A 14,038-nucleotide genomic window follows, 5' to 3' on the forward strand; every position below is an offset into this window, starting at 1 on the left:
CACCTTCTGAGAATCCTCAAGGTAATGTGAATGCGTGGACAAAATTAGTTGGATGCTGCATTATTGCGTGTTGGGAGCCATATATAAACGAATGCCTAGATGCTAAACAACTGGAAATTGAACGCAACTGTTTTGTGCACTGTTAAAGAAAGCGTTCACCTGAAATGAAAGCACTTATATATTCATTCTCATGTCTTTCTGGTGGGGAACACTAAAGGAGACATTTGCAGAAAGTCTGAGCTCTTCTTTGCATTATCAAGATGTTGTTTATTTATTTTTTTAGTGTATAGTATTTTTGTTGTTGTACATTTTGAAACAAATGCATATATAAACGTATAAGCTTTATGTTTACAGTGCTTTGGCAGTGCTTTACCCCAACAGAAATGCAAATAAGTGAAAGTGAAAGCCTGATTTAGCAATAGCTTTTGTTCTTTTGCTGTGCTCATTGGAGACACCTAACCAGTGGATAATTCACACAAGTCTGTGAGGTGAGAAAACAGATCTATGGATAGCTAAAAATCTTTTCGTATGACTGTAACATAAGAGGCCTTCAAAGTCATTAAACTCGAATGTCATATTTCTGGTTCGAACATCTCATATTTCACACCTTTTTTTTTTTCTTTTTTTTTTTACAGAGACTGTTGATTTATGGAGCAGTGTGTTAAATGAAGGCAAAGGAATTTGATGATATGTGGCTGACACGTTCTATTAACTTTAATGAGAGTTAGTTGACAAGTTGCAAAGTTAGTAGAGTGAGTATTAGTATTAGTATTTAAAACCAGTCAGTCAAACATGTTTAGGTCAAATAAATGCAGGAGCAATTCACTAGTACTTACGAATAATCAGTCCATGGAATATGCGTATTTGGGATGGTGTGAGGGCTCCGAGCTCAGAATTTGGCCCGGACCCAAAGCACTCCCCCCATCCCTGGCTGGGATCGGAATAATGGAGAGTGAGGAGTTGGGTTGGAGGAGGGATGCTGGAAAACTGCTGTGGAACCGAGGTAAGTCGGCTCTATATATAAGCCTCCTCTCGCACTGATTGGTTAGGTTATCTGAACGTGCTCCTCCCGAACTTTGTTAATAAAAGATAATTCTCTAAAAGTTTGCATGTCCTCAGGTGTCTGTGTTTACAATTATGTGCAGGAATGCTTTCGTTTTATACAAATGGATTCTCTGCACGTCAAAGCATCTGAAATCTATAAAAGATTCATTAGTGCTCTATTCCTGCTCCTGTGCTATAAAACATTAATCTCTCTCTCTCTCTCTCTCTCTCTCTCTCTCTCTCTCTCTCTCTCTCTCTCTCTCTCTCTCAATCTTTGACTAAAAAAACCCACAATACCCTCTCCCTTTATAATTTTTTTTTAATTATTTAATTCAGTTGAGCTTTATTTGCACTACTATTTGGGTACAATATTGTGGAATTACATTTTAAGATGAGTCAAGTATTATACTAATATTTTAACAATACTAGATGAATAATAATAATAATAAAAAAAAAATATATATATATATAAAAAAAAAAATATATATATATATAGGCCTATATAAAGATAAAGAAAACACTAGAATATTAAGATCTTAAAGGGATATTTCACCCAAAACTGAAAATTCTGTTGCTCCAAACCTGTATGTTTTTTATCTTCTGCTGAACACAAAATATATTTTGAAAAATATGGGTAACCAAACAGGTGATGGACCCTTTTTTTTTTTTTTTTTTTTCATACTATGGAAGGCAATACTATGGATGTCAATGGGGATCACCAACTTTTTGGTTTCAAAATATCTTCTTTTGCATTCATCAGAAGAAAGAAATTCATACGAGTTTGGAACAGCCTGAGGGTGAGTAAAAGATGACAGAATTTTCCTTTTTGGGTGAACAATATATAGTCACGATTCAATGTATGGCTCATTCTGTAAAAGGGGTGCTTTTCTAGTTTCACGTTAGTGATTTACATTAATTTTTAAAATTAATGTTAAGTATTTGACACGACTAATACTATGTGTTAATTGTGCAATCTCAAGCTAAAAATTTAAGTTAAATAAGGCCATTTTAATGTTGGGACACATTAAAAAAGAGAACTTACTATTGACAAGGATCTCTTGAAAAGATCCTGCTGTCATTATTGATTGATTGATTGATTGAATAGCTTTAAGGGAATATAGGGAAAAAAGGTTTTATCTAAACTGGAGGCACAAAAAAATTATTTATCCATATCATTTTAATCAAAATTTTACACAAATTTTTGTTGATGTGTTAATAAAAATGTCTGCAAAAATGACCCGTATTCATCTCTTAGCCCCCCACCCCCCATCTCTCTCTCTCTCTCTCTCTCTCTCTCTCTCTCTCACACACACACACACACACGCACGGCGCCACAGCCTCTTCCCGTTCCTCCCGCGCGGCTGCACGGACACTCGGGTCGTTGGAATACTTCTGCTTTCACCGGAAATGTGCCACACAGTCTATATGGATTCATCCCGACAGTAGTTTATCCTCTTCCAGTGTGACTTTCGCCAGGTTTCGGCATTCCTCCGAGCAGGTCCTCTTCGGCAGAAGCAGATATTTGAGTTTGGATATTACTGTGATTGTGTCTCTGCCCAAATGACTGAGAGAGGAACCACCGGGAGACGCTGCTCTCCGTCCCGCGCCTGTCCGGCGACCGTCGGCTAAAGTTTCAACGACAGGGATGATGGTGGTTCATCTTCCGTGAGGTTTGCAAATTATTCAAATTTACCACAGCGAGGAAAACACCGTCTTCTCCAGTCCAACGGGAACCTCTTTCTGGGATTACTCATTTACTGGATATATTCATAAAACATGAAGACTTTAATTGTTGAGGGTAAGTCAAGGAAATTATTTTTGAAAAAGTTATATTTGTTGAATTCGTTATTGTTTATTTCATATAGGCTACATATATTTTAACTGCCGCATTTATACGCTACGCCGCGCGCATCCCCAAATGTCTGTCACGGACGAAAAGGCTTCTTGTATCCCGGAACATATTGTTATTGAATCGGTTTGGTCATATTATTCAGAACTCTCCATAGAAAACGATATTTTTCTGCTTCCGTACACTTCGTTTTTAAAGCCTCCTAGTTTGACACGTCGGTCTGTCCCACTGAAAACAGTCTGTCAGTAAGAACCACAATTGCTATGGCTCGTGCAGTTATGCATGTTTCTCAACTCGTTAATGCGCGTTCATGAAGGGATGCGCGAGCTTGGGTGCACCTGAATAGGTTAATGCATGGTTGAGGTTGGTTAGTTGTTTCCTACCGGAGACGAGACTCTTCTCGTTGTCGATGCAGTGAGAAATGTGAAGTAAATAATTTTATTTATTTGAAAACGTTTTACTAATGAGCAATAAGAAAGGGGTTTAAAATATACAAACTGTGTCAATTTGAGTTGTTTCAGCTGCGGTCCTGTCTACTTATTTGCATATGGCGTTTGGGGGAGTGGCCATTGGCTTTTACACCCGAATATTTAATTACGTAGGGCTGGACAATGAATGGAGCGAATGAGGATTGCAAATAGTTGTTGTTGGTAATTGATAGTGGCGCGTACAGTTCAGTTGATGCTGTTTTGCGTTCTATGTTGGTATTTGATTTGATCTACAATATTATTATAGTTATCAAACGTAGCCTACAATAGGTATTTTAGTACATTCAATACCAGTATCTGAAGAAAGGGACGCTAATCTAACATCTTGAACGTTTTCCTTATCAGCATCCTATGCAACTGCGTACATATTACATAAAAAAGTGGCGTACAAGTAGATGTAGCATGATGTGAATGGATATGCTGACTTTAATCATTAGAATTGAGCTTATCTAAACATCTAAACATGAGTATGTTCGGCTCAAGATATCAGTTATAGATAAGTCAATTTCATTCACTTATTACAAAATATTAAAACCAAAAAGGTATTTTCAGTGTAATATTCATTAGTTTGCCCTTGCATTTATTGACAAATATGTCAAGGGGATCACACATAAACATTTGCTAATTTAATTCTATCAAGCTGTATCAGTGTTAAGTCTCACATTTGTTTTATATTCTTCATCAGACAGTAATTCAGAAAGGCGCTATCCGTGGTCCTGAAATCAAGAACATAAAGACTTGAGTTTAGTTCAGCTTCCTGTTTTGCTGTTTTCAACCCAAAGAGGACAGCAGAGCTTTATTAGGGCACTGTAGAAAATGGTTGCAACACATTTGTTCTGCATTATCCATGGTCTAATTAGGATTTAACAAATAACTTGATGATGCTTGTTGTTGTGCTTGCACTTGTGAGTTCGTGAGCAGATCTAACTAAAGATCACATCACAAGAAGCTCTGGGAGGTGTTGAAAAACAGCAGTGCTCCACCCATATACAGCAGCGACTAAAACCGTAAAGCTCAAAGGATGGAAGCAGCTCACTGCACAACTCTCATCCGGCAAGCGCAATGCACTCTAGTGTCATTCTTTGCCACAATGCAAAAGGTATTGCATTAATTAAAGTAAAAAGAAAAAAAAAGCTTGCAGTGCAGTGTTTCATGCATGACCCATCTTGTGTGTTTCCTCACGGTGTGCTTTCTCACAGGAGTTGTGATGTTGTTTAGGATGCCAGGTGGTCACGTACTTCTCACTGTTTAGACCCATTGGGTTTCCGTGGCCCCTCCCGTCTCGCTGAGCTAACCTGATTGAACTGAAAACACATTAAATATTCCATCATAGAGAGACGGAGAGCGTTAAGGATGAGAAAGAGGGGTAGTCTAGTCGCGCAGATGGTTTTGCTGGGGTAGAGAGAGGAAAATGAATAAGATGTCTTCATTTCCGTACAGTGTTGTGGGAAGGTATTGGTATTTGGATGATAAATGACATATGTTTTTTTTTTTTTTGCTGTGAATCCTGTAATTAAAGCAAGAGCAAAACGGTGTTGAGTGGTGACAGCCCACTCAGAAAGCTTTTTCTCTCATTCTCTTTGTTTGTCTGATTTTTGCCTCTTCTAAGCTGTAGTCATCTATACAGTATATGATTAATTTCATTGAGTGAACAATAGTATATTGAAAAACCTTTGTTATTATTTATTATACTTTATTATTTACTCACCCACGTCAAACTGTTATCTTTTCAGTAGAAAAAAAAGAAAAGAAAAAAAGATATATATATATATATATATATATATATATTTTTTTTTTTAATGTTTATGCTTTATGAATGTTTTCCGACTCATAATTAAGTGATTGAAATACTTCTGGCTTTAAAAGGCTTGACACAAATATATATTTATTGTATGGTTTAATATTGTAATATGCATTGTAGCTAGATCTTATGTGCGCATCTATCTTTTTATTTTTATAGACTCGCACAGTGCATTGGCAGAATATCTGATTTTATCTGAATATTATCTGATTAGTCAAAGAAATAATTGATCAATTATAAAAATAGCCATTAGTTAAAGCCCAAGTTCCTGATGACATGACTGTCAAGCTCCAACATAAAGACGAACAACATCATAAAGTCATACCCAAAAAAAGAGAAAAACTTAAATGATACACTGAAACATCTGCTAAAACTCACAAATTTAATTTGTACTTGCTTTCAAATTAAAATATGGCACATTCTGAGACAACCCAGCAGGTTTGATATCATTAACACCAATGCTATTGATTCTTGCCTGAAGGAGAATTAGAATGGCTTAGAATGACTTACGGGACATAGGGGTGAGTATAAGGATATGAATTTTAACGAATCTTAATTTTAAAGAATGTGCATATATTTGTGTTGTAATCTTTCTGTAAAGTAGGTGGCAAATTATACAAATCAACACTAAAGACAAAAGCGGAAACCTGGTGAAGATGAGTTTAGAAGCACTTCAGTCAGTAGACATGGTTAACAGAGATGTGTGTGTGTTTTAAGCTTGTCAGAATAGCGTTTTTCTCCAAGATGTTCTTGTTTCAGAAAAGCAGTTTTCCTCGAGTCCATCAGAAAACGTATTTAAACTGCGGAAAACATTCCAGCCTGCAGCTCTCCAGCAGAAACGGGGGAAGCTAATTCATTGTGGTGAGCTTTCAGAAGAAGGCTTTGTCTAATAACTTTCCTTCAGACTGTCACTCTCAACCAGACCCTCTTCAGAACCACACATTTACACAGACGGCAAACAAAGTCATTTACACTCTAGTCTCCTATTATCCAACCAAATGATGAGGATGATCAGAATACATGGCAGACTCTCAGAGAGCGCTCTGTTGGAAGGAGGCTCATTCTGCTGAGAGGTCTCTCTGATACAGAGCTTCATCTGCTACTCGCAGGTGTAAAGAAAGAGGATCAGCTGTTATGAAGTCGCATGGGTTGACAGGATGAATCATGCTAGCTATGGTCTGGATAGTGCTGGGATTTCAAACATCACAATAAGGCTGGGCGATATATATTTTTTCAATTGTGTGCAATGATGTGTGCGTCTGCTTAATTTCGAAAGCATCGGAGTCAACCAATCAAGTCAGCCTGGATTTTCAACTGCCATTTATACTGTGTAGTTAGAATCAGTGTTATTTGTTAAATTAAATAGATTTGTATTGTATTTATTCTTAATTAAATTTAAATAAAAATATATTTTTTCTTATTTAACACAAGGAAATTAGTATATTCATAATTAAAAATATAGTATAGGTAAACACATCATTTAATATATATATATATATATACACACACACACACACACACACACACACACACACACACACACACACACACACACACACACATATATACATACATACTTTGCCTCCTCATTTTAAAACACCCCCACAAATATATTCTCAAATTTTGAGAATAAATATAATGGGGAATACACTAATTATATGTCTGTATATTTTCATAGAAAAACAACAACAGCTATGAGAATAAACAACAATATGTTACCAAACATAAAACCAATATGCATATATGCCTTTCACTTTGGTGACTTAAAATATCTTCTCTCAAAAGAAAGATCAAATAGAGTTTTGCTCCTGTATCTCAGATTTTGAGAGAAAACAAAAATCTGACATATGTGAGTTTCTGAAGTGATCTCAAAAATATCTCAAAATGAGATCTGATTTTAATGAGATTTCAACAGAAACTCAACTTGTGAGTGTGCGGCTTTGATTTTATTGCTCTATACTCAAACTGTGTGTTAACAATTGACTCTAATTGTGTCTATTTTGTATTTCTTTTAGGATTTTAGGAGGGATGTCGCTGATACACAATGGAATTCTCAAAATATGTTTAACTTAAGTCTCATGAGCTATGAAAGAGCAACCTCAGAGCAAATTTCGTGTGGGTTTGTCCCTGACACATTATGTAATTGAATGGATTCCAGGATGATGGAAACACATTGAATAATATAATAAGAATACTGAAAATATCAGCTTCCTGTATCTTGTAGGCTTCAAACTGTCAAAGCTGTATGTGGCTGATGCTGCGTTATGCAACATTTGTGGATTCAATCTTTCTCAAAAATTAAGAAATAATTCCATCGCATATAGTGGGAAAAGTATTACAGGCGTGGCGAGAGACTCAATAGACGCTCATCAAATCCCTCTAAACGAACTGAATCCACTGCAATAGGTTCATTTATCCAGGTAATCTCACATACTATTGCATCAGACAAGCTCTGTGTTCAACCGAGTGACCGAACCGCATCAATCGAGTGACCTTTCAGAGATGCAGTTTAATGATGCTTTGCAGTCTTTCATCGACACAGGATGTCTTGTGAATGACAAAATGAAGTTATTCTTAGCAAAATAAGCTTAAAAGTCATAGTTGAAGGTATGAAATTACGTTTCCAGCTGCTGTAACTTCTCATTTTATGCAGCTTTTGACTATTAAAATGCTTTGAGCTATAGCGTGGAATGAAACTGGATTAACTTTAGCGTGATTTCAAATTGAAATCGAGGAGAAATTAAATCTATTAGGATCGTCGTAATTTCATAAAATCCATTTTATGAAAATTCATTGTGCAGTTTTTCAATCAGAGTTCCAAACATTATTATTCTGGGTAAAAAATTATTTTATATTTCCTGCATTATAGGGCAGTATGATCAAAATCACAATTTTATATCATTTTACATCATATGTGTGTACTGTGAATATGTGCGTGTTTGTCTGTGCATATATATATATATATATATTAAATAAAAAAGGTAATTGCGACTTTTTATCTAAACATTCTGACTTTATAACACACAATTGCAACTGTATATCACGCAATTCTGAGAAAAAAAACCTCTGAATTGCGAGATGTAAACTCAGAATGTTTAGATAAAAAGTCGCAATTACCTTTTTTATTTTTTTATTCAGTGGCGGAAACAAGCTTCCATATAATTCCAATAATGTAGACGTAACTAATTTATTAGTTCTCACTTCTTGTTTGAGTGAAAAACTATTGTAAACATCCTCCTCCTCCTCCTCCTGTGTCCTTGTTTTTGTGCTTTACTGCATGTACCTCGCTGTCATTTGTAAAATAAAGCATACGTCTGCATACTGATAACCTCATAAATACACCTACCGCATTATAAATGGTAAAGCAAAATTGGCACATTTTCTCCATTACCTGCGCTGAACACATCGTGCCGTCCAGCTCTGTTAATTAACTGCTCCTCCTGGGCAGGTACAGTACTGTTTGATCAACAACTTTTGTCTGCATTAAAGTTTGCATAAACGATCATATGTAAATGTATTTCAGATATTGCCTGGGAGGAGGATCTAATTGCGGTGAACACGGTGCCTTGGAACTTGCAGCGTAATTGACAAGAGGTGGACATGCAGTAAAGCGTCCCTCTGAGGATTAACTACGACTCTATCTCCAGACAAACACCACTTTCTCCCTTTCAAAGCAAACACGTATAAAGCTTTAAGCTAACAAGTGAGCCTGTGCTTCTCTTTCTGAGCTGCGGTGGCCATTCTCTTTTCTTAGGAAAAAAATTCATGGTGATTCAAGTTCAACCTCTTTTATTTTCTCATTACAAAACCCGAATATGAACGCTACAGCTAGCGACCATTTTTAGCTGAACACGCCCATGGTAATGAAACATTTATCCTTTAATCTGGAGAGGAGGTCTCTGTAAGAAGCTGAATAGAGTTCATGATGGATGAGCTGGTAAATAGTTAATTAGACAGAGCACAGGACGACCTTAAATTAGGTGCATGACTGGAGCCTTTGTCTGGATGATAAGTCAGTGTTGTTCCTCCTTCTTTCGTCCATCTGTCTCATCTTTTTCTTTTCTTTACGCATTTCTTTGTTTGTTCCTATCCAGCCACCTTTACACTCTGTTTCTCTCTGCTCGCTGTCACCTTTTTCTCTTTATCACTCAGGCAACGTGACTTTTTTTTTCAGACCTTTAACACCACAGATCCATTAGTGACAATCTTTTAGCATATCTCTTAGAAATCAGCACTATTAGAGTGTGAGAGCCACAAGGCTTTGGATTCAGACTTTGACAGAAGGTCGTTATGATATAGATTTATTCATCTGGTTTTGAGGATTTTCATTAAATCTAATAGAATTAGAGGGCCACAGTGTGTGCACATTGATATTTGCCTAGTCAAAACAAAACTGACTTTGGAAAATAACCCACTAGATAATGGGTAAAGTGGAAACAGAGTTTTCAAGTGTTTAAATATATTTACATATGTTTTACAACTTCTCAAGAACATATCTGGATCATACAGTATCACGCCACAATCACACTAAAAATAAATAGAAAAATGTTTCATAAAGAAAATCAAGTCTGTTTTTAGGACAACTATATATATATGCATTTATGTAATACAAAAAACTATAATAAAATAATAATAAACTTTAATTTTATTGATAAAAAACTAATTATTATAAATATTAAAATGATCAGATAATTATATTACAGTACTGTGAATCTAATGGGAATAACCATTTGTTTATTTATCTAAAATCTTCATCTGTGTATTACAATAATCTGAATTTGTGGGAAAAATGATTTTCCATGTTTTATTCTCATAGAAAAAAAAAAAAAAAAGTATGTATATATATATATATATATTATCCAAAAAATCATAATGGACCAATGCAAAATATAATTACTTATTTGTCGTCTTTTTGTTTTGGTGACGTTTTTTATTCAATGAGATCCACCCATACAGTATATGAAGTTCTGCCATGAAACTCTAACCCCAATCTGCTTGCAATCACATCATTCTCTATAGGGCACAGCTGATTGGTTCCTGCTGTATCAGTAGCCAATGAGCTCGCTGCTCAACCTTCAAATACTGGTCAGCGTTATCTGTAGCAGTCACACTTTCAGAAACACTCCACCTTCCCCAGCTCCACCTGTATAGATCTGCTACAGGTAATTCATGTACGGTATATTGTACAGCAGCAGTATGTCTTTCTTGCTCACAGTAGCATGTCATGTATGTGTTGGCAGTAGCAAGTCCTGTATTTGCTCAGCAACAGCAGCAGTGTCAAGTCACCTTTATTTCTATAGCACTTTTTACAATACAGATTGTTTCAAAGCAGCTTTGCGCTGATAACAGGAAAATAAAGTTTGTTTTGACTGTACAGCAGCTCTAGAAGAAAATAGTGTCATTGTCCAGCTTAAATAAGTTCAGTGATGTTAATTTAGTTAATTTATCTCTATACAGCTGCTCTGGAGAAAACAGTAATGTCATCGTCCAGCTCAGTTCAATTCTCATACAATGATGCCAATGCAAGCCGATGCGTAATATTGTTGAATAGTTTAGCAGATCTATTCCGCCAAGACCAAACATATCAACACTGTCACGTCCATTACCAGGCCAAACACTCCAAGAGTTGTCATAACAGAAAAATATTAATCTGGAGCTCAAGGATGCAGTGGAGATAAGGCACAGTCAACCACAGTATCATTTTACATTAGACTATTGTTGCGAAAGAATTGGCTCTTGTCTGGATCTGAGACTAGCATGCGTTTCAAATGCTAAACAAACTCACTTGAGATATGACATAAAACCTTAGCGTATCACACTGATATTGATTCTTTCTGTGTTAACTGATACTGCTCAATAACACTGGGAATTTAATCAAATATGGACAAAGAAAGACTGTGTTTATCTTTTCTGCTTCTTTCTTCCGGCTTTAAATAAGCATATCTCTTTAGATGGGGGGGAAACATTCTCCAAATCTTCTTTGGAGAAGAAGGTCCTTATAAAGAGTTTTTTTTTTTTTCCTAGAACAGCAACAATACTGATTCCTTTTACACTTCTTCTTTATAAAATTCAGAAGTGCAAGTATTGCTCATCTTAGACATTTTTTATTTCCCTTTGAGGAAAGAAAAATCAATGAGTAAGATAGAAAAAGAATCACAGACAGATCGACAGAGAGAGAGAGAGACAGACGGATGGCTAGACAGAGAAACAAAGGCACAAAGTGAATGGCTGATATACCCATCGGAGGAAAAAACACTAATAAAATGAAACAACAAAAAAGTGTGAAACAGAATAGAAGACAAAAGATCTTGTATTTCATCATAAGTATAGTTTGAAACAAGCAATGTATCTACATTAGGAGTCAGGCCTGCGTGGGAAAAGATATTCAGACCGTCATTCGTCTGGTTGGAGAGGACCGAAGTGTGGCAGATGAGAAGGCAACGTCTGACAGTGAGAAACAACACGGATGTTTCACTGGATCCGAGCAAATGACTTACACACGATTACGGAGATAACCACCTTGATATAACTAATGGCATCATTGTTATGGGTGATTTCTCAGACACTGTTCGCTTAGGTTGCTAAGATGAACTCAGTGCAAATATTCTGGTGCATGGCAATAGAGTTTTCTGGGCAATTTCAAATGTATCTGTACAGACATAAGATTGAATGAAAAATAATGACAAATCTAACTCTAAAAGTCAAAACAATTCCAAGTTTCTGAAGAAAACTAAAGAACACTTTATTTTCTAGGCCTATGCAAAACCCACAAACAATTCTAGGGTGTTTTGGGAGGTTGTTGTTGCTGCTCTGCTGTTGCTAGGGTGTTCTGGTGGTTGCTAAGTGGTAAGTGGCTGCGTGGCTGTTAGGGCTTGTATGCTGTTGCTGTTTTGGGTGGTTGCTAAGTGGTTGTTAGAGCTGCTATGCTGTTGCTAAGTGGTTGTTAGGGAGTTTTGTGTGGTGGATGGAGCTGCTGTGCTGTTTCTAGGATGTTGCTAGGTAGTTGTTAGGGTATTCTGGGTGGTTGTTAGGGCTGCTACGCTGTTGCTGTTTTGGGTGGTTGCTAGGTAGTTGTTAGGGCATACTGGGTGGTTGTTAGGGCTGATATGCTGTTGCTGTTTTGGGTGGATGCTTGGTAGTTGTTAGAGTATTCTGGGTGGTTGTTAGGGCTGCTATGCTGTTGCTGTTTTGGTTGGTTGATAAGTGGTTGTTAGGGAGTTTTGTATGGTTGATGGAGCTGCTATGCTGTTTCTAGGATGTCCTGGGTGGTTGCTAGGTAGTTGTTAGGGTATTCTGGGTGGTTGTTATGGCCAGGGTTCGAAATGACTTAGGACTCTTGGGGGGTCCCCTAAAATGTAATTATTAAATTATAAAAAATTCTGAAGACTACCTTGCTATATACTGTAGGCAAAATTATATGGAGCAATGTTGAAGTGTTGAAGGTGGGATAATGGTCTTGGGATGTTTTTCATGGTTTGGGCTAGGCCCAGTATTGTAGTGGTGTCTGGAGAAGTGGCTATAATCTAACAGGTAACCCTCTAACTCTGAATAAAACATTTTAAAAGATAATTGCGACTTTTTATCTCACAATTGCGAGTTTACATCTCGCAATTCTGACTTTATAACATGCAATTGCGACTTTATTTCATGCAAATCTGACTTTATATCTCGCAATTCTGAGAAATAAAGTCAGAATTGAGAGATATAAGGTCAGAGTTGCATGAAATAAAGTCGCAATTGCGTCATATAAAGTCAGAATTCTGACTTTTTTTCTCGCAATTACGACTTTATATCACGCAATTCTGACTTTATAACACATAATTGCGAGTTTATATGTCGCAATTCTGACATCTTTTCTCAGAACTGTGAGATATAAACTAACAATTGTGAGATATTTAAGTCCAATTCTAAGGGAAAAAAAAGACAGACTTTTTTTTTTTACCTCAGAATTATATCTCACAATTCGGATTTTATAACACACAACTGCGACTTTATATCATGCAATTCTGACTTTATATCTCCCAAATGCGTATTATAAAGTCAGAATTGCGAGATATAAACATGCAATTCTGAGAAAAAAATTCTCGCAATTGCGAGTTTATATCTCAAAATTCTGACTTTATAACACGCAATTGCGACTTTATATCACGCAATTTTGACTTAATAACACACAATTGCGACTTTATATCACGCAATTCTGACTTTATAACCTGCAATTGCGACTTTATATCACGTAATTCTGAGATAAAAAGTCAGAATTAGGCTACCTTTTTTTAGGTAAGAAACAAGCTTCCATAGTCTGCTGTTAGCTGGCAGATCATTTGGCTTCATACACATAGCCTACTTAGCTAACAAGAAACGTTGACAAACGTACTCTTCTAATCATTATACACTGAGTATCTAGTTAATGCAACTTTTGATATAGGAACTCGAACTACTAATATTTTACTATAAGCAATTATATAGATATAAATATAATCGAAGCACTTACAGGATTTCACTCTTTGTGAGATTTCGTTTTGCCGCGTTCAGCTACAGTGTGTCTGCGGGAGCACCACAACAACAATCTGTGACGCTGTATAGGAACTCACTCGGCTAATAGCTGCCCTGACTGCTGCCTCGCGCTAGGAAATAAATGAATTACTGTTATAAATATAAAACGTCACTAAAGACCTATAATTTTCACAATTATTTTTAATGTTAAAATATATTTGTCGGGGACCCCCCAAAATCCAAAAATAAATTCTTATGGGGGGTCCCTAATGACTTATGGAGGGTCCGGGACCCCCCCAGACCCCCCTCATTTCGAACCCTGGTTATGGCTGCTATGCTGTTGTTAAGGTGTTTTATGTGATT

The 14,038-nt window shown here is 36.4% G+C and overlaps 1 protein-coding gene across 1 annotated transcript in view; it reads left to right on the top strand.

The window, feature by feature from the left end:
- The first annotated feature begins 2,372 nt into the window (after positions 1–2,372).
- rtn4r (reticulon 4 receptor) overlaps positions 2,373–14,038 on the top strand; it is a 77,587-nt gene continuing 65,921 nt past the window's right edge. Inside the window, exon 1 of the mRNA XM_084413458.1 lies at positions 2,373–2,842. Coding sequence (XP_084269584.1) covers positions 2,821–2,842 — 22 coding nt within the window. The 5' untranslated portion in view covers positions 2,373–2,820. The remainder of the gene's footprint in view (positions 2,843–14,038) is intronic.

Source organism: Rutilus rutilus (assembly GCF_951802725.1).
Source record: "Rutilus rutilus genome assembly, chromosome: 7".
NCBI lineage: Eukaryota > Metazoa > Chordata > Actinopteri > Cypriniformes > Leuciscidae > Rutilus > Rutilus rutilus.